Source organism: Globicephala melas, chromosome 5 (assembly GCF_963455315.2).
Source record: "Globicephala melas chromosome 5, mGloMel1.2, whole genome shotgun sequence".
NCBI lineage: Eukaryota > Metazoa > Chordata > Mammalia > Artiodactyla > Delphinidae > Globicephala > Globicephala melas.
This window is the reverse complement of record NC_083318.1, coordinates 103,984,493-104,012,290: the sequence shown is the minus strand read 5'-3', so window position 1 is coordinate 104,012,290 and position 27,798 is coordinate 103,984,493. Positions and strand designations below refer to the sequence as shown.

At 41.3% G+C, this 27,798-nt stretch overlaps 1 protein-coding gene across 6 annotated transcripts in view; it reads right to left on the bottom strand.

Annotated features, from left to right (window-relative positions):
- Window positions 1–27,798, bottom strand: part of AFF1 (ALF transcription elongation factor 1) — a 206,494-nt gene that overhangs the window by 16,509 nt on the left and 162,187 nt on the right. For all 6 annotated transcript variants that reach the window (XM_030847009.2, XM_030847016.2, XM_030847011.2 and 3 more), the window contains 5 exons: window positions 18,484–18,538; window positions 18,320–18,357; window positions 15,920–16,076; window positions 9,726–10,664; window positions 611–714 (listed from right to left, as the gene is read on the bottom strand). In XM_030847009.2, coding sequence (XP_030702869.1) covers window positions 611–714; window positions 9,726–10,664; window positions 15,920–16,076; window positions 18,320–18,357; window positions 18,484–18,538 — 1,293 coding nt within the window. The remainder of the gene's footprint in view (window positions 1–610; window positions 715–9,725; window positions 10,665–15,919; window positions 16,077–18,319; window positions 18,358–18,483; window positions 18,539–27,798) is intronic.

Below are 27,798 nucleotides of genomic sequence, written 5' to 3'. Positions count from 1 at the left end.
GTATAACTTAGTTGTTGAGTTATAAGGACAAAATGGCTGTTGACACAAAAGGTAAAGATATCACAGAGCCATGAAATCCATTTTTGTAGAAAGGCCAAATTTCAGAGCCCTTTTTTTCTGATGCCTTTGAAAACTACAGTCCTACCTGTGAGTAATAAATGAAGTTGTATAATTTGTCACTAAGCTTGCGGAGTCTGCCAATGGTCTTACCTTTACCCAAGCAAGTCACTCTGCAGTAGCTGCTGCCCAACCTGCACCTTGTCTCTGACAAACAGGCAGGCCCAGCTGCCACCTCCTCTCTGCCCCCTTCACATCTGACCCCTTCTCTCTCTCTCTTTCAAATCTCTGTTGGTTCCTACATGGTGACACGACTCACTTGTTTTTGCCAAGTCTTTTTGTGCTTTTGATAAATCTAAGTTTGCTGCCAAATGAACCGTTAATTCCTCTAAGGTCCTTGTGAAGGAAAACAAACAGAACTTAGCATATCATCAAAATGAGCCCGATGAGTTCACTATTCTCTCGTTCTACTGCAGAAGAAAAGTGTTTTGCCGTGTTGCCATCCAGGAAGATTCGATCACCTTCGCAGCCTGTTCCTAAACTCTATACTCACTTTGATTTAGAAGATTCTTTGTGGGAGGATGAGGGTGATGACTGCGATTTGACTTCTTTCTCCAGCCTGATTTTCTTGCTATCGTGGTCTCTTTCTGCTTCACCCTATTATTGTAGTATAACAGCAAATTATTACAAACATAATTGTACAGACAAAATAGAAAAAAATATGCAGTAAGGTCAATGAGAGCAATCAGACTTTTGGAAACTTGTAAACACACACAGAAACCTTATAAGTATCTACACTGTGTATGGGAGGGGGTGGTGGTGGTGAGGGCAGCAGACCATCTAGATTTGATGTGATTTGTACTGAGACGGATTTGTACATGAGGAAGGACTAAGGAAAGAACCAGGTTTTTCTCTACTCAAGAAGAAAACAGATTCGTTTTCCCATGACAACATGTATATCAAATTTACAGAAAGTCCAAAATGCAGGCTCCTTCCCCCTGGTCTGTGCTCACGTAATGGCCCTGTGGGAAGGAAGCTTTCTAGCAAGGACAGTGAAGCGATGGGTGGGAGTCCTTCAATCGACTCAGGTGCTTTAGAATTAAACTCCTCAACTGTCAGCTCACGGGGAGAGAAATCTGGGACACCACCAGCCAATCTAGGACAATCCCTAAAAAACCCGAAATCCTCTCTTAGAGCCTTAAAGGGAAAAACAACATTCTTCAAATGATCTCATTGTGGGAGGCCCCGGTTTTCACCACAGTCTCTCCCTCGTTCTCTGAATTTCTCCAAGAAAAATGAACAAATTAAGATGTGTAGGCTCAAGCTCTGCCCAGGCGCTAATCAGCGGCCTGGCCCTGCTCAAAAGGAGGGAAATAGCAAAGACATGCCCTTCCCTCCCCCGGCATTCTGCAAGCAAGCATGCCTGGGTGTGCGCCTCCATCCAGCCTTTCATAACTTCGCAGAAAACATCTCCCTCTTGTTTCAAAATGAACCATTGAAGATGGCTTATAAAGATACTTCCCTTTCATCTCTCGGTGTTTGCACAGGTGAGAACATTAAGAAGAAGGGAAAATATGGGTGGAGAAAAGAAATCCAAGGGAAGGCTGGTACTATGGTACCACTGGAAGCCGATTCCGCTCTGTCCAGCACACTCCATCCCAGAGCTGCACAGCACTTGGACACGGCTAGTCCACAGCGACACGTGAAGTCAGGGACTTTGTCCAAAAAAGGAGAATGTAATCATTCTTCTACTGATGAAATACTGAAGTGGTAATTTTAGACACATTGGATTAAATTATTTATCACTGTTTTTTTTTCCTTTTTATATTCTTAACGTGGCTACTAGAAAATTTTAAGTTATGTATGTGGGTCACATTATATTTCTACTGGACAGAACTGTTTTACACACTTTTCTAGAGGTGATCTGCAAAATGGACCTTGAACTTCCAATGAGCTGATGCAAAGAAAGAATTATTAAATGTACAGGTTAGGTAAGATAAAAACAAATCAGTTGCTCAGAAACATAACCATTCATTACAGAAGACCGGGGAAAAAGGGTCTTGAGGGACTTAATAAGAAGAGAACACATGATGTGAATAAGCATATCCCACAGGCACGGCTGAAACAGTAAATTTCACACGGCTGTTTCTCACGTGGCAGGCAGTGCAGGCCGGCAGCACAAGCCTGGAGCACAGTTCAGGACAGATGAAAGGTCCTGGCACAGGCCAGGAGAGGCCTGTTGCAGCTCTGCCCAGCATGTAACTCACCCTCCATTCAACAATTCATAATGAACTCAATGTTGGCAGAGAAGAAAGAATAAACCAGAAGTGACTGGTTAAAATAGAACCCTACTACTAAGGGGTATCCCCTCATCACTACACCCACTGTGGCCAAGAGGCTCTGCTACCAATGGCCCCAGTGAATTCTCTCGAGTTTTAGATTAAAAGCCACACAGCTGGCACAGCAAGCATTACAAGAGGGTGGGAAATTTATCTTTTGAAAAAGTCACAGAATTTGCTAAAATACCCAGGCAGATAATTAACTTGCACATGAAGTAGTTAGTAATACATACTTTTTTAAATGGAAGGCATTTCCAGGCAGTTAACGACATGTGGGATAAGTCCCCAAGACAAAGCTAAGCATAAACGGTCCACAAGGTTACTTTCTAAAGAAAATACCAAACCCCAGAGGTGGAATGAGAGTTAATTTTTGTTTGTATATCTTCATGCTGCTTAGGACATGCTAGTTATAACTAGAAACCAAAGTGGCAGGCCTTGTAAACCACACATGAAAATAAGATTCATAGTGAGTCAATCCTCATAAACTGGTTTTAACTCGGGCTTGTGCCAATCAGTGACTCAAGAGAACAGCCCAAAACCAACAATCACCAAAGACTAACTTCAATGCTAGCTTTAACAACTATGTTGGCACTTTCTGGAATAATACACTTTATGTTGACATGTAGCAACTTAGAAGCTGGTAATATTCTGTCAGCTGGTAGAATGTAAGCCGTTAAACCAATTAAGCAAAATCCCCTTCTGTTGACTGTGCTTGCTTTGACCCGAATTCACGCCTGTGGGCCGGGGTCAGTATTTTTGTAGTTGGAACCCTCTTGTCTTCTGTAGGAAGAGTCCCGGGGGCATCCCCAGAGCAGGCACTCCGTGAGCATTCGTCAGCTGGCCCAGGAGCAGACCTGCACTACAACCCTAAGTGGGTGGATTTAGCAAAGCGCCATTAGAGAGGGAGTCATCTGATCCTGGGTGGCAGGAAACACACACTTGAATTCCAAGACTGGAAAACAGAAGGCAAGGAGTTCTTGAGATGTTTCTGGGTCAAGAAGCCATTTGAAAGTGAGGTGAGAGTGACGTACTCTCTTCAGAAGGAAAAAGGAGTCTCCTTTGCTCAGTGGCTTATCCACAGATCAACTCCCATTTCAGGGACCCCTGTCTAAGGTCTGGGTCTTGGACACTCCCTTTTTCCAGAAGGACAATGTCTTGACGGTGCCCGCATCTCCAACAGGAGGAGCCTGCTGGCCGATGACTGTTCCTGACTGACTTGTTTACTTTTCTTAACCTGCTGGGTCAGGCAGCCTCAGATTATCTGCCAAATGCGGCTCCACCTACAGAGTGGAGCAAAAGGGCAAGAATGAACACCATAAAAGGAAGATCTGGGACTGTGCTAGGCCAAGCCGGTTTCTGAAGAGAAGGCCTCCAGGGCAGCCTGCTGCCTGCCTCAGCACCTGACTCACCAACTAGGTGCCGCGGATAACAGGGGGCAGTGAAAGTGGCTTTTTTAGAACTAACACTTGTTTGGGGCCATAGTTTCTAACAGGCAGAAAGGTAGTCGACTCAGAGCTTAGCCATGATGGGGAGAGATGACGAGCATCTGGAAGGGAAACTGAAGTGTGGCGGGCACTAGGGTGGCAGGAGTGGGGACAATGGAGGCGTTGAGCCAGGGATGATATTGTAACAGCCCGTCAGTACACTGATCTGGAAGTACGACCTCAGGCCTTTCTCCAAGAATGCCACCAACGCCTCCCAACCTGCACCCACCCCCTAACAGGCACTTGCACACACACCCTGCTCCTCCGGCCCCACCCCACTAAAAGCAAGAAAGGTGTGAAAGAGGGACTTCCCTGGTGGTTGAGTGGTAAAGAATCTGCCTTCCAATGCAGGGGATGTGGGTTCAATCCCTGGTCAGGGAACAAAGATTCCACATGCTGCAGAGCAACTAAGCCCGCACGCCACAACTACTGAGCTCGTGGACCTCAAGGACAGAAACTTCGTGCCGCAAACAGCAGAGCCCACGCGCCCTGGAGCTTGCGCACCACAACTAGAGAAGAGAAAACCCGCACGCCACAACTAGAGAGAAGCCCGCACACCACAATGACAGATCCTGCATTCCTCAACGAAGATCCCGCGTGCCACAACTAAGACCCAATGCAGCCAAAAATAAATAAATACATAAATAATAAATATTAAAAAAAAACAAAAAAGATGCGAAAGAGAGCAAAGGAGCCAAGATCCACTAGACTGGGAGGGGTCAGCATACTGAGCTCCAGACCCGCTTTTGCTAAGCAGCCAAGTGATGTGAAGGCCTTTCTGGATCCCATCTAAAGAAGGTAGCAGCTGAACAAGAGACACATGCGGGCTCAGCACTCCAATTCTAAATTCTATCCTCCTCTCCCACAGGGAAGCAAATACGCTTGGTAGCACATGGAGCATAGCAAAAGTGGAGAAGCAGCCTTTGGGGAAGTTCAGGTACTTTTCTGGGATTTGCCTCTGCAGGAGGTTCAATAACACGACGCCACAGCAGGTAAGTCCAAGCTGACCCCATGAATGAGGCAGGTTATATTCACTGGGGAAAGTACCACAGAAAAGCAAAGGGAATCCACTCTTTTCCTTCTTTTTGGTGAGGGAATACACAGGCATTAGACTGGCCCTAAAACAGCTCTTCATATGATGCTTTTAGGGTAACTAACAGGCATGAAGAAATTAGATGTAAGTGGCTTTAGGAAATTATAGGGATGACTTTTCAAACCCTTGATTTTGAAGGATAATAACTGGGAATGTTGATCTGGAGAAACAACCCAAGAGAAAACAGTCAGATCTTGGGAAGGTCTGAACTAACCATCAAGCAATAAAAATGCACATTTTCCCACCAGATCCCATAACTTCCCTCCCCACTCCTCAAAACACACATAAACGATGGCACTGAAATGTTTGTCCAAAAGTGTCCAAGCTTCTTGGTCCATAAAGCAGTTATTTATAAAAAGGGAAAGACCTGAATGAATGTAACCTCCCAGTTCTGTTATTTGTCTAAACGACTGTTGAGACAGTCTAACATTTTATTTGAAAGACATCTATAAGGTGACTGAATGAAATGAGGTTATCTAAGAAAGCACCGAGAGCAATGCTTAGCTCTATGCATGTTTGGTGTGCTTTTAGAATCTTCTCATTTGCACTGCCCTGATTGTATATTATCTTGTGCTTCTCAGCTTCAACTTTTCTTCCAAGTCTGGAAAACATAAAGCTTAAAAATTATATAAAAGAAAATACAAGTTCTATTTTAAATTCTAAACTGTAATCAGGTTGAAGAAATTCTGTAGTTTATGTAAGGAGTACCATGTGAGTTAATGTCTATTTACCCTCACAATTTTCTCTTTTTTCTCATGAATTGTCCCCAACCCACTCCTTTAAAGTAGAAGAAAAAAAAGAAAAAGGGGGGAAAAAAAAATAGGTACATTTCTATAGGTGCCACATTTGATGGCTTCATCACAGCTATCAACAACTATTAACTTTTTTTTTTCAGGCTTAAAAAATATGTTTTTTAATATATAAGGAGAGATTTGGGGGGAATATTTAATCTTCATAATGGAATCCTTTTTTTTTAACATCTTTATTGGAGTATAATTGCTTTACAATGGTGTGTTAGTTTCTGCTTTATAACAAAGTGAATCAGCTATACATATACACATGTCCCCGTATCTCTTCCCTCTTGCATCTCCCTCCCACCCTCCCTATCCCACCCCTCTAGGTGGTCACAAAGCACCAAGCTGATCTCCCTGTGCTATGCGGCTGCTTCCCACTAGCTATCTATTTTACATTTGGTAGTGTATATATGTCCATGCCACTCTGTCACTTCGTCCCAGCTTACCCTTCCCCCTCCCCATGTCCCCGTGTTCTCTAACTCTTTATGATCATTTTCTCACACTTTTGAGTCTAAAATGGCTTTAAGGGTTTGTTAACCCTCTGAAAATATTTGTTAAATTTTGTGCCAAGAGAGGGATGAAACTTTAAATAAATCCCACTAATGCCAAGGAGCAGGAACATTATTCAACGGCTCTCACTATATTCTCGTGGAGATTTTTCTAGTGTTCACACTCAATATGAAGGAAATGAACAAGTCTTCACTATCCAAATTTGGGGGAAAGCACCTAAGCTTAAAGAGAGACCTGGGCTGCCCACAGAGCTGCCCCGCTTGTCCAAGGGTGGTGGCCAAAGGTACCCTGAGCAAGTAGAGTCAGGGTCCTGACAGGAAAGGGGGAGCCTGCCCCTCACAGAGAGAACCTGAGGTTATGATGTTCAGTATTAATACCACCACCTGGAATCCAGCAGGAAGCAAAACCAATGACACACAGTTCTCTGATCATGAAAGAGCTATACTGTTGGCTGATGTTTATATTTATCTGAAAGCTCCTAAGTAATGTTTCTAACCAGTGACATACTTCAGGCCAGGAATTCCTGGTTGTCTAGATCCATGATGTCTAAATGCACCACACTGAAGAGATTTCTTGGTCCAAAACACTAGCTTTATACAATCCTGGCCTGGTAATAAGGTTCTGCTCCAGAGCCTTAGGCATTAGGATCACCCGAGGAGTTAGAAAATAACAATGGGAGTGTGGGGCTGGGGGGTGGCACACATCCTGCCACCAGTACTGAGGGTTCCCCAGGGGACCGGAATGTGCAGCCAGGGTTTGGAACCACTGGTTCAGCCCCTGATCCTGTCAGTCCCACAGCAGGGAGGCAGGCTGTTCCCAGAGCCAGATCTCTCAGCTGCCTGCCAGAGCTTTAAGGCAAGCATGGACTTGCCTAAGATGAGGCAGTCATTATTTCTCCATCCTTTGAACAGAAAGATAAATAAGCTGCCCTAGGAGAGCTCAGCCAAGGGCTGGAAAAATGGCTTTCAGAGGGCACAGTTCATATACTCAACAGGGACAGCTGAATTTCCCTTTCTGGAGTTGCAAGCAGAGCTTCTAGATTTGCATTGGAGGATGGACTGGTCTGACAACTGTCTGGGGAGCCTCCAATTTCCAACATTTACCCCCAGTTAGTAAGTGTTTTAGAAGCTAATACTTCTCCCCTCTCCCCACTCCAGCTGATGCAGAAGGTCAGCAGTGGAGACTAGATAGTATTAGGGTAGCTGGGGGACAGGTGACAAAAGATTTCCCAGGAGGAGGTAAAAGAGTGTATTTTTGCTATTGATTCTACGTATAAAATAGGTAACTAATGAGAACCTACTGTATAGCTCAGGGAACTCTACTCAGTGCTCTGTGGTGACCTAAATGGGAAGAAAATCCAAAAAAGAGGGGATATTTGTATACATGGAGCTGATTCACTTTGCTGTACAGGAGAAATTAACACAACATTGTAAAGCAACTAAACTCCAATAAAAATTAATTTTAAAAAGATGATGTGATATACACATATGTACAAAATAAAATAAAATAAAACACACATCATGAAAAAAAAGTATATTTTTGAAGATTTCTCGGGTATATTAGATGCAGGCACCTTTTCCTAGCCTGGCCCATCACAATTTTCTCCATAAAGTTTTACACCTCTTACAGGCACACATTGTTTTAAAAGTTATCAAGGACTTCCCTAGTGGTGCAGTGGTTAAGAATCCGCCTGCCAATGCAGGAGACACGGGTTCAATCCCTGGTCCGGGAAGATCCCACTTGCCGCGGAGCAACTAAGCCCATGCGCCACAACTACTGAAGCCTGCACACTTAGAGCCCATGCTCCACAACAAGAGAAACCACCGCAATGAGAAGCCAGTGCACCGCAACGAAGAGTAGACCCTGCTCGGTGCAACTAGAGAAAACCCACGCGCAGCAATGAAGACCCAATGCAGCCAAAAGTAAATAAATAAATAAATTAAAAAAAAAAAAAAAAAAAACAACTGGGCTTCCCTGGTGGCGCAGTGGTTGAGAGTCCACCTGCCAATGCAGGGAACACGGGTTCATGCCCCGGTCCGGGAAGATCCCACATGCTGCGGAGCGGCTGTGCCCATGAGCCATGGTCGCTGAGCCTGCGCGTCCAGAGCCTGTGCTCCGCAATGGGAGAGGCCACACAGTGAGAAGCCCGCGTACCGCAAACAAACAAACAAAAAAACTAAACTAAAAGTTATCAGGAACCAGAATACACACTCTTCTAGCTGAAACAGCACTGCCAATTGGCACTTGATCCCACCCCACTGGACTTGCCCGCTGCAATTATGGTGGCAATACACACCCTCACGTCTCATTCGACAAGGCGCTCCAGAAACTGTCGCCCTTTACTATTTGGTAGAGTCACATTATATTTTTAACCTAGTGGAGTAATCAGTCAAATCAGACACGACAGCAGTCTTCATGATCTTTTTGTCCTTGTTATTCTTAGCTCAACTTCCACAACTGAGTAAGAGTTTTTTATGTATTTATAAGACTGTTTATATTCCTTCTCAGCAGGCAAGAGTTGGCCCTTCTTGTGCCTTTCACTCTGAATCCTGGGTAGGTTGGCTTGGGAATGCCACTGGGGGGAAAATTCACTAATCTTTCACCACCAAGAAGCAGCAAAAAAATATATATCAAGAGCTCAATAATTCAGAATAAAGATCGAAAGGAGACTGTTCAAAATAGTGTATATGTCCAAGTAACAAGGGTCTTAAATAATGCAGGGATTATTATTATTATTATTATTTTACTATGTTCATTCCTTAAGTGAAGCTTCCAAATACCATAATAAATGACAGATTTTAATACTTCACAATGTACCATAATAGCCTATATCACCCAAAAGGATGCCCTAACCATCTCTATAATAGCTCTAAACCTTTCTTTCATAATGCTCTGCTCATTAGTAAAAGTCATTAACAGGAGTCACAAATTCTAAATCTGGTGGTTTCAAATTAATGAGGTGTTAGGTGGCCATGAGTTAAAACATGGATATAATATCAGTAGCAAAATGATCAAACTACAGGAGTAAAATTTAGTATATAGCACTCCTAAATTTAGTATATAGCACTCAGTAATTCAGAATTCACATTTCAGTTCATGTAAGGTTTTAATTTCTAGGGCAAAACCTAATGAGCCAGGTGGTAAATACCAATATTATCACAATAGATAAAAACATACCCTTAATTCTATATTATTCTAAAGCAAGATATCCTTTTCAATGACTGCCTCATCTTTTTTTCAAACTAGGAAGACTTAAAGCAATCTGGCATTTATCAACACTTATCTGCAGTGAAAGACTAACTCTGGTATAGTCGCAAAGGCAACATGGAATCCAAAGATTTCCAGCCTCTTCTAAGACGATTCAGGGTTAAAATCAAGGGCCAAAGACAGCCCCAAGCCCGCAGCAGGTATGTTCCACACCGTACGGGAAGGTCAGCCCCCCACTCACCTTTCTCTTTTTGGTCAACTTGCTTGAGTTTTCTGAGCTTCTCTTCTCAGAATCTGCCTTCTTCGCCGCCAAGGGCTGTTTGTCTTCCGGTTTCTTGGGGCGGCTGCCCTTCCCAGGAGGCTGGGGTATCCGAGAGAGGAGGTCCAGGGTAATCTTCACCATCAAGCTTTGCGGGAGCGGAGTGTCCCTGAGCGGGGAGAGCAGCTTGGTGTCTCTCAAAGGCACCAGGGGTTTGTCCTTGCGGCGGTCCTCCTGGACCACCACTGCCAGTCGGCAGCCACTAGTCCTGGCGCCGCCACTGCGGGCAGGGCCCTGGCTCTGGGTCAGGGGGACGAGGGCAAAGTGCTCGGGGCTCCTGTCCTCCGCCGCGTCCTTCGGAGGTGCCTTCGGGGGGGCCGGGGGGCCGCTCCTGTGCTTCTTCCGTTCGCTGGGGGTGGGCGCCACTGGCTTGGGCTCACGGCTCTCTGCGGCACGGGGCCGCCCTTTCGTCTTCACCTTGGGCTTGTCTTTGGAAGGCTGGTCTTTGGAGGCTTGGGGAAGAAGTCCGGGCTCGCTCTCCACCAGCAGACTGGCGCGCGCATCTGCATGCGCATCCGCATGCCCCGGGGCGGAGGCCTTGACGGGCTTCTTGGGTTGTTTGGATCCCACGGTTTGCCTCTGTGGGGGCTCCTGTTGGGCAGGGGACTTTTGACAGCTCCTCTTGCCCGCATGGGGGCCTTCAGAAGGCACCCGGGGGGCTTTGCTGGAGCTTTTGGGGGGAGGCTCTTTGGACTCCGAGCGCTCGTGACCTCCGGTGGCGCCGTCGCCACCCTTGCCTTTACTGTCCGGGTGCCGGGCCGGGGGCACGGCGCTGCCCGGGGCCTCGGCGGGCGGCGCAGGCTGGCTGACTTTGGTCAGCCAGTTGTCCAGCTGCCATTTGTTTGTTGTCGGAGGTTCGGGCTACAAACAAGGAAAAAGAAGATAGGGTTAACTGACCAATAATGATACTCTTCTGGGTTAGTCACCCAATCCTACAGGACTGGCCGGGAGATGCAATCACTCCAAACCTAAGAATTCAGGTTCTTTTGACCCCCCTCTAATTATAGGTCAAATTCTATAACAATTAACTCTTAAAACAATCTTCCAATTTTTTCATGCTACAGGAATTTTGCTGTGGCTGACACTAATAATAGACCATTACATACTGACCAATGTAGACCATTGACAACTGCGGAGAAATCTGTGTAATAAATATTTTGTTCCACTGGTAATTACCATATAATTTAAACAGAATTTTCACATTTTGGCTTGTGAACTATTCTGTCAGAAAATGATAGGGAAAAATGAAGACTAAAAAGAATCTTTTCATCAAGGATTTTCAGAAGAAGGTCAATGAATCAGTCTTAGTGATTATGGATGGGTTTCACGCTTTATCCCTTTCTTTGATGTACTTGTCAACTGAAAATGACTTTCTTCAAGACGATTTCATTTCTCTTATTCACTTAAAAATATTAATACATGACACAGCTTTCAGTTTATCATAGATACACTGTCTTCTGATTTTCAAATTTTACAACTGGGTAAAAAGAACCAAGTGAGGTCACATTTGCCAGCCATTAGTCCCACTTGAATTCTTTAAAAATCAAACATGAAGTCTCCTGTTACAGGCAGTCTCTGAAATAGCACCTATTTTTCTAAGAAACACAGGGAGGCTCCAGAGCACACAATTAAGGGCAGTGAGATTATACTGATTATCTGTGAAACTCGCTTGGCAAATAAACAGAAGTCCCTGACTTCTCCTGTTATCTTAACAGGAGATATCTTGTTAAAATCTTTGTTGCTAACTGACTATTGATGCATTGCACTCTCTCTCTCTCCAAATGGGATATTAGACCTTATTAAAACAATGATGAGGACATCTTTATCTCCAAACTCTACTATTATGTCTTGCACACAGTGGTGTACATGAGATATTTATTTGGGCTTTTTCATGGGTGTATTACTGTACCTATAAATTTTATGCTATTTGGGAAAATATTCATGCCTTAATAAAGTAAGTAATGATTACTTTTTTTTAAAAAAAGGACAGTATGTCACTGGCATGCTTCATGCTTTTAAGATCCTTTCTGACAGGTGGTTTGTATAAATGACTAAATCATTTCCACAGCACAACAGCAAGTTAATCAAAGATATCTCATATGGGATTAACTGATTAGATTATTGAGTAAGGAGCTCGCTCCAGTAAGTGGATGATATAGGGAAGACTGCTAACAATTTTCCCAAGTGGAATATCCCAAACAATTCTATAAAAACACACAAACGTAATACGTTTAAGATATGTGGATATAACGTAAAGGCTTTGGGGCCAGGAAAAGGTTGGGTAATAAAACGATCAGGTAGCTAGACTGGGCTTTGTGTAACTGTAACAAAATAGAACTAAGAGGAACTCTAAGGAACTAGGTAGCATCATACTTTGGCCAGAAAGAGGGCTACAGAATTGTGGGGTTTTTGGTTTTTTTTGTTTTTTCCCTGCTTAAGACAACATACCTTCTTTGTAGCTCCCTCCACTTATAGCAACTCTATCCCCATGCTCTCATTTGAATTTCAGAGGAGGGAGAGAGGGAAGAAGGAAACTACTCTGACAAAGTCCCACATAATCTAAAACTGCATTCAATATTCTAACAAAACAGGATGGTTGTTTAGGGTAGAGAAAAGATTAGCACACCATACCTACCTACTTGTCAGACATTATTTCTTGAAAGACTTGAGGGCGTGGTAGTTCTAATGGTTAAATGATTGGGAACAAGGCATTAAGATATATCATTTATATACTGGGAGACTGGGAGATTGGGATTGACATATAAACACTATTGATACTATGTATAAAATAGATAACTAATGAGAACCTACTATATATATAGCACAGGAAACTCTACTCAATGCTCTGTGGTGACCTAAATGGGAAGGAAATCCAAAAAAAGGGGATATATGTATACATATGGCTGATTCACTTTGCTGTACAGTAGAAACTAACACAAGACTGTAAAGCAATTATACCCCAATAAAAATTAAAAAAAAAAAAAAGGATGTATCACTTATCAATCACCTCAGGAACCAAATCCTTCAAACCCTTTCTCGGGAAAGGTATAGAGATCTTTCACCAGGGCTACGCTGACAACTGCACTGCAATCAGTGACACTCTTGCTCTATAGAAGAGTACCTACACATTAACCAAAAGGGAAGGTCATTCCTGGTATAAATAACATCCGCTTCTCCCCCCCACACCCCAAAACAGGGCAGTTTAAGATACATTTAGTAGTCCCTAAAGGAATGTCCTGGTTACAGAAATAAAACATATTTTCTTCTACTGCGGTACTGAAAATGTCCAGAAGGGAGGCCTATGGCCCAATTGCAGGGTAAAACTGAGTTGGTGTGCCCAGACGAGAGGAAAGGGTAGGGGTGATCCTTTTTGTATACCTACTACAAAGATGTAAAATGGATAGAATTCCTTTAACGTTAGGTATTATTTAGGTGCTGGGATGGGAGAAAGTTTTACATAAGAGATTGATAAAAAACAGATTTTAAGATGAATTTTAAGAGTGTAAGTGCTGGAGAGGATCAAGGTTTGGACTTTCATTTCTTCCTCAGCCTTTCCCCATGCCCCACCCCCAGCCTCCCAGTGCTGGATCAACCCAGACACTGCACAGAGGAGGTGCAAAAATATATGAGCATCTTAATAAATGTTTGACTGTATGTCTCTTGACTTCTCCTAGCTTCTCGAATTGGCAAAAGTTCGTGTATTCTAGAATGATTTTGAAAAAAAAGTTTTCAGCTATGCACAACATATGTCTTTTGGTGTTTTTGTTTTTATAAAACATCATAGTTGTTGTGAGGGAGTACAACTCCAAAACCTGAGAAAAGAAAAAAAAGAAAGAGAGAAGTAGCATGATGTAGTAGGAAAAAAAATGGCTTCTGAGCTAAACGGCTATGGGTTTTAATCTTAGTGCTGCTACTTCCTTACAGGTGAAAAGAAAGCTCCCAACCTTCTAGGGTTGATGGTTACATTATGTAATTTATGAAGAAAGTGCCAAGATCTTAGTAAATAATCGACCACAGTTGTTTACTACCAAAGAATTAGACAATGAATAGATTTGAAAATTAAGCAGATCCCTGAATAACAGAATAGAATCATTTTTCCCTGAACTTTACTTAAGCTGTAAAAGGGCGATACGTCCCATATATTCTGAAAAGCTGAGATTTACATGCTGACTCACTATAAAGAAGAGACTGAAAGTGGTTTTTCCCCAAGTTTACCACCAGCCCATTGGCACACATGTAACATTTCAGGTCTCATAAGGTCACTGGACAACTTCGTCAAATGAATTTAAAATGGAGACTTAAGGAGCAAATTCCTCAGCATTAAAAATAGAATAAAGAAAAGGGTGAGAAAGTTAAAGCTAGTAACTATGACCTATTATGGAATTCACATAACGCTCAACTAACACAGATTTACAATAAAGCAGGTATTTATTTTAAAAGGAAAGAAAGGTTGTTAAATAACTTTGGGAAAAATTAAAGGTTTAAAATCTAGACAAAGACAAAAATATGCCTGAGGAAGTCAAGCCTTGGTACATAACCAACAAAACCATACTCAAGTCTAGATTTGCACATTAACACAAATATACAAATATGAGCCTATTTAGGAAAGTGATTTTAAAAAGTAAAGTACGATGGGAACATCATTTTTCATCTAAGAGTCTCTACATCTATTCTATTCAATAACCTCGTGAGCAACAAGATATAACTGTTTCATTAAAACAAACACCAGGTTAAATTTTTCTTTCAAGTTTTAATTATTCAGCCAAGTCTGTGCCATTTCCATTTTACTTGAATTGAATTTTGATTTAATTGGATTCTCTTGCTTATATCAGTAACCAAACAAGCATGCAGATTTTTCTTAGTGAATAAGGGTGAGACATAAAGCAAAGATCTTATGAACAGTAACATGAACAAGCACACAATTTCTCTGTAGAGCATATTCAGTACCCTTTTCCCTGGGGCATAGAGAAATTACTTCAACAGCAATTAGTATCTCAGGAGAAAACAGAGAGCCCCCAGAAATACACAGAGTAGCTTCTAAAATCTGAAAGGCACTTCAAGTGCAGCTAATGCTGATCTATGTTTATTCACTCCAAAAATAATTACTGAGCACTTACTCTGTGCCAGACATAAACTCATATCTAACAACAACAAAATGATACTCAGGTATTTTCCTCATCCTCCCTTGCCCTCGGACATGGTTCCTCAGTCTCACTACATCATCTCCAGATGGATTTGGTTAATGCTCTAGTGCAGTGGCCTTGCTTTCTAAACAGCAGAGACAAATACTGAAAACTTTAACGCTTTCTTAATCAGAAAATCTCATTTCCTGGGATTCCTAGCTAAATACAGAGAATAGTTTTCTCTATATAAGCTGGTCTAGTTCACTAAAAATGTCTTCCCCAGCAAACATTTTACCCTGCTACTCTAAGTTTTGAAGACATTTGGCAACCTTGTTAGTTGTTACTACATTACTTTTGTTCAACAATCCAGTAAATAGCATAAGTTCTCCAGATACATTTAGTGCTTGACATTTTCAGTCTCATCTGTTTATCTTTACAATATCTCCCAAGGATGGGTGACAGGCAAGCACTATTCCTATTTTACGTGGGACAGTGGAATCAGGAAACACGGCCCTGGCGAAATTACATCGCCATCAATTTAATGCATGGCTTTTAGTGATTCAAAAATAGAACCTCTAACGGCTTATTTCTAGTTCACGTTCCTGCCCTTTGCTAAAGCAGGCTGTCTCCTTTTGATTTAATTCATGCATTCCTAAAATTTCAAAAAGCTTTCTCATTAATATTAAAATGGCAGCCTACTGAAAACGATTTTTGGTTTTTTTTTTTCTCGAAAGAAGGGAAAAGAAAATGGGGTGTACATATTCTCAGTGCGTTGCTCTTCAAAACAGCTCTGGCAGCAACAGGGAAGAACCTATCATTTTCAACAGGAGAGAAGACATCTCTCCCAAACTTCCACAGCCCAACGCCAAGAAACAAGTAAACACGAATAGCCAGCAGCGTGCATGGCGGCCGGAAAGCGCCGCCCCCAGGACGGAGCCCCTCAGGCAGCCGGGGCCACCGGGGGTCGACGGCGCGCCCGGAGCAGACCAGTACCTCGGGAGCCGGGGCTTCTCGAGGCTCATTCTCCTCGCTGTCACTGGAGCTGCTCTCGCTCTCCGAGTCCGAGGAGCTGTCAGAGTCGCTGGTGCTCTCCGACTCAGCGCTGCTGGAATGTGCTGAGGCCGCGGCTGCCGGCAGCGCCTGCGGAGCGCTGCGGAGCAAGCGAGAGAGTCAAAGACCCACGCGAGGTGGATTCCTTCCCTCCCGACTCCCTTCCGTCTTTGCCCATTTTTCTGCTACTCGAAAGAAGGGGCCTCAAAGATTACCTAGCAGTACTAAATGACCATGGCAGCCAGTTGAGCGCAAGCAAGGCCCATGGTGGCTCAAAACTCAGTGAAAAAGCCTTGCAACAGCTCACCAGGTAACTGCATAAAAGAAGCCTGGGGAATTTTTCTGAAGAACACTGCGAACTATGTAATCAGGTGTGGACAAACCATAGCCTGAGCTGGCTGCCTGCTTTTCCAAATAAAGTTTTGTTGGAACACATTCACACCCAGTATTTTATGCATTGTCTGTGTCTGCTTCTATACTACAAAAGCAGAGTTGAATAGCTGCAACACAGACTTTAGGGCCCACAAAGCCTAAAACCTTGACTTTCTGACCCTTTAACTTTGCTGACACCTGCAATATAAAACCCAAAGGAGTTAATTTATAAAAGAACAGCCAATCCATTAAAGTCTTCCTCTATTCTCCATATGAGAACCAACTGTAGAGAAGTCAGAGACTGCTGAACACAAATGGGGTTCCTTTGGAAAGTGACCCCACAGGCAATCCACTCACACTTCTTGGGCAGAATGATAAAATGGGCCGTTCTTTATGAGTGGCTTAGGATCACGCCCAAATATCAGCTGAAGTAGAGAATAACTACTTCAAGTTTTCAGGATAGGGCAATAACTCTAGGCTTGTGAGAAAACACACAAGTGATCACACTGCTGGACACATAGAGAATTTCAAAGCGTATCTTAAAACCTTGCCCTAGATGGAATTAGCCACAGCAGTAAATCAGTAACTATAATCGTGAAAGCCTCCAAATCTACCCAAAACATTTTCAAGATAATAAATTTATTAAGTAACTATATTAGAATAACAAAAATTTATTAGATAATAAAGTGACTAGTTGAGACAATTTTAAAACAAACACTATACAAAAACAGAACTTTCCCATGTCAAATTTGTGGTAGCTGAAGAGCTTAAACCAAGTGATGGTCAAAAAGAGATATACTTTCAGTATTATTCCTGCCTCTAATTATCACCCCCCCACACCTTTTTTTTTTCCTTTTATTCCCTCCTCCACTTTTCAGTTAGGTTACTTTGTCATATTTTCTAAGTCGTTACAAGCCACCAGGAATTACTGAACAAAATGGGATATAAATAAGCAGAGCTTATGAATCCTTAAGACCTCACATAATTATGTGTGATCTTCCTCCACATTAACTATAACCTCAGCTATATGAGAGCAAGGTTTTTAGTGCTGAGCTTGTCTCAAAATGGATGACCACATCTCAAGGGAGTAAAACAACTACAGGGTAATTTAACTCTTTGTCCACGGAGGACAGGTATTGGTATATTAAATCATTAAATTCAGTACCAGAAGAAATGGTAAATAAAGGTAGTTCACATAGTTTCCATTTCTAAAAACGAAAGCATTACATTTTCTAAAATATGGCTAAGCTGTTTACAAAGTGAAAACAGTGCCATTTTCCATCATACCAAAATGTACTGCAGGTGGTCTTTTTTTTTTTTTTTTTTTAATATTTATTCATTTGGCTGCTCGGGTCTTAGTTGCGGCATGCAGGATCTTTAGTTGCAGCGTGTGGGATATTTTAGTTGCAGCATGTGGGATCTAGTTCCCTGACCAGGGATCGAACCCGGGTCCCCTGCATTGGGAGCGTGGAGTCTTAACCACTGGACCACCAGGGAAGTCCCCTGCAGGTCATCTTTTAAAGCAACTGAAACAATTAGAAAATTCATATAACTATGAAGACAGGCACTATGGAAAACAATTACTAGAAATAATTCAGCTTTAATTTTTGAAAACAGAGCAAATCTGTCACTTTCATAAAAACACTGAGCTCTTCAGTGTAACTTTTCAAATACTGGTTACATAATACTGATGAAAGTGATTTAAGCTTATTTTAAATGCTCAAATTTTACACATACAAAACTGACTAAAGATTTAGGTGGACGCAGGGACTCTCTTTCATAGAGTTAACAACCTCTCTAGGGCTGATTTAAGCTTCCAAAATATTAAACAGGTACTTTCTTTTAACTATGATCATCCATCTCCTTCTCCCATGAAGAAGCTATGAAAATACTAAATAAGGCTGTAACTTCCCCATTTGGTAGAAAAAAGCAAACATTTTGTACAGATGGGGAGAAACCCAAACACAGTACCTTGGAGGTGCAGATGCGGACGGAGGCTTCTCTGGGGTCTAGGCATTCACAATAAGGGGAAGAAGGACCAGGAAAAAAACAAAAAAACAGGTTAGGATAAGCGGCTCAGAAATGTTACATGGATTTAAATGAATTCCTGGTACTGTGGGGTGTACAGAACTTACTTGATCGCTGTCACTGTCCTCACTGTCACTGAGCTGAAGGTCATCTTTGAGCATGCTAGAACAGGCAGGGAGAGAGACATTGTAGACTTTAAAATAACGTCTAACAACTTCTTTTAGCATGTAAACATAAAAAATATGCTTAATGAAACAAAAGAGGGGTGGGACAGGTATAACTTTTATTTATTCATCAAATGCTTTATTTTCTTGGAAATGTTAAGTTTTACAATTTTAACACAGAAACTAGTTCAGTCCAAACTCCTTATCATTTCAAAACTGAGTCTTTCACACGTTCTGAGCATTAAAAGCAGAACTACAAGTTCTGCAAGTGATTTGTTGCCAGCCCTGAGACTAAGGGTCCCAGGTCCACACAAACAGAAGAAACAACAACAACAAAAATAAATAAAATAGGAAAATATACAATACCCTCAAATTATTTTCTTCTATGGTCTCTAACAACTCGAATAAATGATTAACCATTAAATGAGTTAATACTGGATGAATATCTGTAAAGTACTTAGAACAGTGCCAGGCACTTAAAAAGTGCTATATACGAATTAAATAAATACATAAAAATACAACTGTCACCAAACAGTGCAGTTATGTTACGTTTTTGTCCAAAGACATTATTAATATTGAACTTTTTCACACACACAAATATCTTCTTCTGGGTGCTTGAACACTAATCCGTGAAAAGAGTAGTAATACAAATAATACTGTTGTCTAAAAACTATGTTTAACCTTCCTGCTATCATTCAGGTAAAAATAAAAACTCAGTTCATGTCCACAAAGTTATATTAATACCTCTCTCTAGGCATTCAAGTTTACGATGAACCTAAATATTAAAAGCAAACATTTTCCAATCTGTACTTTGTTTACTCAAATCTTAGCCCCTTCCCTACCCCCTCCCCTTTACTTTTTCATGGAGATATTCAAAATCAAAGGAATGAACCTGTAATTGCTCCCCCCGACATCCCCCAAAATTTACAGGCATGACTCTTTGAGGAAATGTAAGTGAAATTGGAAAAAAAAAAAAATCTGCTTGAGTATTACTGATGTTCCAAAAACCAAATTATATTAAGAAGTTATAATCCTTCAGTATTTCTAAAAATACCTCTTCAATATTCTGACCAACGATTTTTATTGCAAACCCACTACCTCCCACTAAAGTAAGCAGGCATTATTATTTTGGGAATCCATGGTAAAAATCACTATATTTTCTAATGAAAATAAATGGTAAAACTTGGCTCTTTCAAAAAGACCGCCTACATGCAATGTTGTAATTCTGCCAAGGACTTATTTTCACCAACAAATGCACTAAAAACATCTTGTGATAAGTTTCTTTTAAAAAATAAAAACTGTTAGCTACTTGTAAATGTAGATCTTGCTCAACATGTATCTAGCAGAAGCTAAACTATTTTATCAAGGCTAGAAGACACAGCCTTTGGATGTACAACTTGGCGGCAGCAATCTTAATGGTGTACAAGAAGGAGTCACTCAACAGGTTTACTGCTAAAAATGCCTTGGCTGGGATACACACAAGCAAAAGATATATCTTTGGAATAAATGTTAGGTATAAAACAACCAGAAAAAACAAATCTGGCAAAGTATATTCCATGTTAACCACCAACAACAAAACCACAGTAAATGGACCTCTTTATTTCTTAGTAACTGGGTTTGTTTTGTATAAAGCTGATTTGCCTTAATTTCCTGAAACAGCAGTGATCATGTAATTCAAACACACTTCCTGTTGCACGCAGCGGACTACTAAATACCTTGTAAGTTGTTTGCTTAGCTATTGAATGCCCAGTTTCCGTACATATACTCCCCTCAAGTGAGAAAGTATATGAGATATGTTCAGTAAGTCAGAAAGTATATGTTCTGACTTTTAGCTCCACTTGCTCTTAGGGAATAGAAGGGCCCATAAAAATGCTGTCCCAGGGCTTCCCTGGTGGCACAGTAGTTAAGAATCTGCCTGCCAATGCAGGGGACATGGGTTTGAGCCCTGGTCCGGGAAGATCCCACATGCTGCGGAGCACATAAGCCCATGTGCCACAACTACTGAGCCTGCACTCTAAAGCCTGTGAGCCACAACTACTGAACCCATGCACCGCAACTACTGAAGCCCGCACACTCTAGGGCCCGTGTGCCACAACTACTGAGCCCACATGCTGCAACTACTGAAGCCCACACGCCTAGAGCCCGTGCTCCACGAGAAGCCACTGCAACGAGAAGCCCGTGCACTGCAACAAGAAGCCCGTGCCCTGCAACAAAGAGTAACCCCCACTTGCTGCAACTAGAGAAAGGCTGCATGCAGCAATGAAGACCCAATGCAGCCAAAAAAATAAAGAAAAAATAAAGAAAAAGAAACCCCTTATTCTGAACATCAAAAAATGGGGCAATTTATTTTAAAAAAACAACAAAAAAACCTTAACCAAGTTTTGTTAATACAGAAAATTAATCATAATTGCCATCACAATTTTTTTTTTTTTAAAAAAGGATCTGTATAGTTGGGAAATTTGTAACCTGATGACAGGTAAAGGTTTTATGTTTAAATGGATCAGTTGCTAAAAACCCCCCTACTGTGCCACAAATAATTATATTTGAAGCCAAGCACATCACTAAATTACTACACTATACTTCATATATTATATTCTATATATAATAGACCGGTCTTTCAATGTCGAGATGACAAATTGCAGCACATCTGGGTGAACCCCTTTGCACCCACTAAAAGAGAAGCAAATCTCTTAGATCTAGTCTCATTTATACCAATAAAACCTAGGTCAAGACCCAAGGGACATACTCAACTGTAAGCTTTTCTGAAGCAGGATCAAGTCATTTTTGTCTTCATATTTTCTTTATCTAGAACTTGGCAGGTACCCTAAGAAGCTGGCTGAATGAACAGCATCTCTTTTGCTGAATAAGTGACAGTACCACATAGCTGTGCCCTTTATGTAATCTGAACTTAACAGGCATTGCTTTTACTCATAACCCCATGGGCTGACTCTGATCAACCCCTCACATTCTAAGGATGAGGAAACAGCTCAGAACAGCCACCTAACTGGCCTAAGATCATGAAGCTGGTATATGCTAGAGCCTGCATGCAAAAGCCATTCCATCAGATACCATCTCCTTGCTCTGGCCAATATAGGACCAGTGGTTAGAAAACCTAACTGAGGGAATGAAATCTAAGTTCCAGAACCCACTGAGAGAAAGACTCTGGTTTAAAAGAAAACAGGAACTATACTGCTGGAATAAAATGAATACACTATTTTTCTCCTATGAAAGTAAATGAACTTTAAACTTTATATACTGTTTAAACTGGTTAAATAACTAATTTCATTTCCAAACTCCAAGCAAACCAGTTATTTCGAAGCATATGGCACCATATGGCTTAGCTTGGCACTGTTCAAAAGGAGACAAATGCTCAGGTAAAGCAACTCTTTGAACTATCGTGTAGGTTTCACATTTTACATTGTCAGTTAGGTAAACTTCTTACTTAAAGGTTACAAACAATCCTCAAACCCCTTTGTACAAATGCATTCTTCAGACAGCTGTTCTGCAAAGCTGAAAGAGCTGCACACAGGTTCCGGCAGGCACGCTTCAGCAACTCAGAGCCCAGTTGTTACTGTGTGAAGACACACCAGACAAGCCTTTATTGCTCTTCCATTCCTCCTTCGTACTGGGCTTACCCAAAGCTTCAACTGCCAATATTCTGTAACATCTCAATTCAGAACTCCAAAACTATTTCAATACACTGATTTCTTGGCTTAACGATTCCTATGATCGGGCCATACCTTTTATTTGGAAAAGAGCAAGTGAAGGCAAGCTCACGGTACTTAACTTGCAGTTAATAGTCACAACCCTGGTATTAGATGTGCTCAAAATGGCAAATAAACTGATACCTACTTTTCAGAAACCACTAATGAGCATGTGAGAACATACTTTCCTTTTTTTTTTTTTTTTTTTTTTTTGCGGTACGCGGGCCCCTCACTGCTGTGGCCTCTCCCGTTGTGGAGCACAGGCTCTGGACGTGCAGGCTCAGCGGCCATGGCTCACGGGCCCAGCCGCTCCGCGGCATGCGGGATCTTCCTGGACCGGGGCATGAACCTGTGTCCCCTGCATCGACAGGCGGACTCTCAACCACTGCGCCACCAGGGAAGCCTATACTTTCCTTTTTTGATACAGGGCAGAAATAAGGACTGCAAATGCTTTTTGTAGGAGATGATGGGAGGTGATGAGTTAGAAAGAGGGCTCCGCATACAATAAATTTTTAAAAATGAAAAAGCAGACCTTAATCCCTTATAACACAACATAGAAGGGGGACTCTCCAAATGGCGACAGCAGTTGGCAGAATTCAAATTAATGGAGAGACTGTCTACGGGAGATGGTGGACTAACAGCGCAGAGGGAAAAGTTGACTTGGTACGTGATTCACTATAGTAAATGACCTAGCAGTTGATAAGGCAAAAATTGCAGCCAAAGGTATAAAAGATTATTTAAACTCCATGGATGAAGTGAAGATTAGAAAAATCACAAGAGTATAAATGAGGGAAAAGTTAAAGTTAATAAATAAGATTAAATCATTAAGTACAATAAATAAGGTACTAGTATAAGATGACATTCTGGACAACTAGAAAGAAAATCTAGAAAAATTATTGCTGAAAATTATATTTCTATTAAACGTTGTTTATAGGTATTTAACCAAGTTTATGTGCAATGTTTTTCCTTCTACATTTATCCTGAGTACTTACTATATGCCAGGCCCTGCTCTAGACTTTACAGATACAACTCTAAGCAGACAGAAACCCCTGCTCTTGTGCACTCAGAGTCTAGGGAAGGGAGATAAATAACCAAACTATATTCTTTCTCAATGGGTAAGAAGCCTAGGGAGCGGGAAGTAAGCATAAAAGAGAAAGGATGGGTGTGGGTTGTTCTAGTTAGGGAAGACTGTACTGATAAGGGGATGACATACAAGGAGGGACCTGAAAGGAGGAGGAAGCACAATGCAGGAAATGGGGAGGGTGATTAAGGCATAGAAAAGAGCAAAGAGGCCAATGTGGCGTGTGTGTGTGTGTTGGGGGGGTATAGGAGAGGAGGTGGAGAGGTAGGTTATAGAGGGCCTTGGAGGCCTCTGCAGGGTGGATGAAAGGGGTGGGAATGGACGGGGAGAATATGAATTCTTGTGCAAGTAAACAACACCTTGCTGCTTTAGAAACCCAGCAACCCAGAGTGGGGGGAATGTACCAACTGCTTTTAGGGCTAATAAAAACATCTTGCTCAATTTTTCAATCTATGCTTAAATTAATCTGGGGTCACTTACTGTAGTAAATTAGCAGCATGATTAAAAATGAGACTTAAATAGACTCTTAAGGACACCCTTAAAACCATGTTTTCCAGATGCAACTGAATACTTCAAAGCAGTCACTTCCAATAAGAATTACTCCCTAGCAGTTTTCAAATGTCTTCAGAGCCTGTAGCCCATCAAGGCCCTTTAAAGGTGGCAAGTATTATCTGCCTCCCTCTCGTCATTCAGGCTCCAGATCAAATGTCACCTTCTCCGAGGGACCTTTCCTGAGCCTCCCAGAAGTATCAACACCACCCAAAAAAAAAAACAACCCTGCTTCCTCAAGCCTGTCTCTGTCACATCACCTAGTTTGTATTACATGCCACCCGCATTGAGTTACAAGGCATGGAAGACAAGGACTTTGTCTCACTGGCTACTATTTCCCCAAGTACCTAAACCAGCACTGGGCACACAGCGTGTATTTAATAATTATGTACTGAATGGATGAGTGGAAGCAATTTTTGGAAGTATCTCCAAATAGCCTGGCATCCAGCCCAGAGGCCAATATTTATATAACTGGGGTCAAAGCATGTTAAAGAACGATGAGAATGACTTTTCTTATGTAGAACATAAGCAAACCCATTTACGTAACACTTACCTATTATAAACCAGGCACTTGATAAATTTATTCTTCTTGTCCATTTTATTTGACCTTTGGTCTAAGACCAAGTACGGAAGTATATGTTATCCTAAAGGGGTGCTCCCAGAGTAGTTCAAGCCATCATTTAAGAAATGTATATAGCTCCAAGAGGAATACTTTGAAGAAGATGATCTTCCAGCACCTTAGCAGTATTTTTATAATTATTTAAAATATGCTTCATTTCATAGCCTCACCAAAATATCCCTTCAATATTATGCAAGTTTCCGGCATAAATTTGTATTCAGTGTTAAGTTAAATATTGTCCTGCAAGGGATCCTAGAATATTGTCTCCTAAAGCCAGAACCCCAAGAATTAAACTGACTATTCCAAAAGACTATAATTCTACCATGAAAGGAGGTGATTCTGCATTTGGGAGTTTCAGCATTTTCTAAATATTGATTTAATGTGTCCTAGTAACTATAATTCTGAAATAAGCAGATTAAACATTGCACATAATGACCATTTGTTTGCTTTTACCTAAACATGAAAATTTCTTCAATATCCAATATTACAAATTCTCATTTCTCCATAGCATGGCTAATAGTAACTCACTAAAAAAAAAAAAAAAGCTATATTCCTTATTCTCTTTCATTTTACACCTCTACTTTTTCTCTTGAAAACAAACAGAACATTTCCTTCTATATTTAGATTAATAAAATAGTTATGAATAACAAGAACTTTGGATTCACAATCACTTGTTAAGTTTGGAGTGAAAATAAAGTGTATCTTTTTCCAGCAATGCCAGATATTTGAGAACTGAGAATTATTATTAACAACAAGATCTCCATTTACATTCTGAGAAGCTGAAGGTTTAATGTAGACCTACAAATGTATTACTGACCAGCCCAAATGTTTGTTACTTGTTTTCAGAAGAGCTGAAGAACTGTTAATAAGGGATAGGGGTATAATCTCAAGGACAAATAATTTATAAGTTTTGCCCATTAGGGTGAGCTCTGCTACTTCAACCATACATTTATCAGCAAACAGCACTTTAAGTCAGAGCTGTCAATTGAAATAAAGATCCCAGGTAAGACACCTTCATATAGCACTTTTTAAAAAAAATTATAGTTGATTTATAATTGTTGTGTTAATTTCTGTAGAGCAAAATGATTCAGTTATATATACACACACACACACACACACACACAGAGTACACATTCTGTTTTATACTCTTTTCCATTATGGTTTATCACAGGATATTGAATATAGTGCCCTGTGCTATACAGTAAGACCTTGTTATTTATCCATTCTATATATACTAGTTTGCATCTCGCACAACTTTTAAAAATAAGACAAAAAGAACTACCTAGAAAAGTAAAAAACTTTTTTCCTTAGGTCAAATATGATTTAAACGAACAAGCAAGGCATTTCTTCAGACTTAATTCTCGGACATTTCAGCTGACACTTGTCCTGATGCGATGATTTTATACTGCAGTAAACTGATAGATTGGGTCTTCCTTAGTTTTTTTAGCAAGATATTTAAAATAATGCTTTGAGCAAAAGTTGAAAACTCAGGCTCATTAGAAAGGTATCAGACTCTTCCCAGCCTTTATTAACTTTGCACCATTCCGTCTCGTCACACTTCCAGGACAATCCCAATCTTCACATCCAAATACTTCCCTCATTTCAAAAGAAACTTCCCAAGTAAGTAATAAAAATTCCAAATTGCTATAACTGCTAATTTCTGTCTCTTAGTCTAAATAGGTAGTGACGATTTCTGAAGCAAAAATAAGAAACATAAAGGAGGGCACCATCTAGTAAGGACTTGGCAGTTTGGGGCTAGGGTAGGGGATGGGAGGGAGAAGGAAGTTAGCCACAATAATGCCCATCAACTGCTCTATAGTTTCTAAAACATTAACACGTTATCCCTTTTGAGAGGTTGGCAAAAGCACTGACATTAGGACACTGTGTTTGACTGTACAGAAAGGGAACTATCCACAATCACGTGAAGGACGTAATAGCTGTACAGAAAAAGGAAATACTTTGGTACTTTGCCCTGAGAACTCAACAGACCCAAGTCGTGGAAAGGAAGAGGATTCCAAAGCTAGGAGCCCTTAAACCAACATTCCCCACCCACCCACCCACCCCCGCTCAAACTTAGAGGCAAATAGCACTGGATCCCTAGCTTATCACTTCCCTGAGGTACCTGGTAGAAAGAATTCATCATTTGATAATTAACCAGAGCTTCAACTACAGAGATTAAAAGTAACAGATTTAGCACATTTCTTTCACACCTACATCCTCTACGAGCTGGCTAACCGTCCCCTGCCCTCAAGTCTGGACAGATGTGAGAGTTAATACAGACTCTCCACAGTTTATTCTCTAGTGCCAGGCCCCTCTTTTTCCCTTTTATATGTACTGCTCTGCTTCTGTAAGGAGGCCTAAGTACTAGTAACTCTGAAAGAAAAAGCAGTAAGACCTATATGGATTTTTAAAACCGAAGTACAAATGACCCTGTAATTAACATTTTCTTTCCTGACATTCAAAGTGCATTAGACCATCTCCCTGCCACACTATGTGACATTCAAAACAGTTTAACTGCTTGTCAAAGAACCCTAATGCTGACACTAGATCAAATTAACCTTCGAGCACTAAGAGATGTGCCATACTAACTCTGAAACAACGACTGTACTCTACAGATTAATTGGGACACTGCTTTCATCCAAGCTCCATAAAAGTGATTTCTTTTTCCCATAGGTACATTTCATTTTGGCACTTATCAATACCATCAGCCCCACCACACACAACCCTTCGTATCCACCCAGTCTCAGTATTACCTTCTTTTCTCTATCACTCTTGTCCTCTTCACCTGTACTAGGCCCTACTTTCATTCCTTCTCCAAGTTTATTAGGATCAAAACAAATATCCTTTCCTAGGTAATTTTTTTTTTTTAATTTGGTCACACTGCGCAGCCATGCAGGATCTTATTTCCCCAACCAGGGATCGAACCCAGGCCCCAGCAGTGACAGCGCAGAATCCTAACCACTGGACCGCCAGGGAATTCCCTCTAGATAATTTTTTTAAGAGAAATTTTTTTAATTAATTTATTTTATTTTTGGTTGTGTTGATTCTTCGTTGCTACACGCGGGCTTTCTCTAGTTGAGACGAGCGGTGACCACTCTTCGTTGCGGGCTTCTCATTGCGGTGGCGTCTCTTGTTGCGGAGCACGGGCTCTAGGCGCGAGGGCTTCAGTAATTGTGGCTCACTGGCTCTAGAACGCAGGCTCAGTAGTTGTGGTGCACAGGGCTTAGTTGCTCCGTGGCATGTGGGATCTTTCCGGATCAAGGCTCGAACCTGTGTCCCCTGCACTGGCAGGCGGATTCTTAACC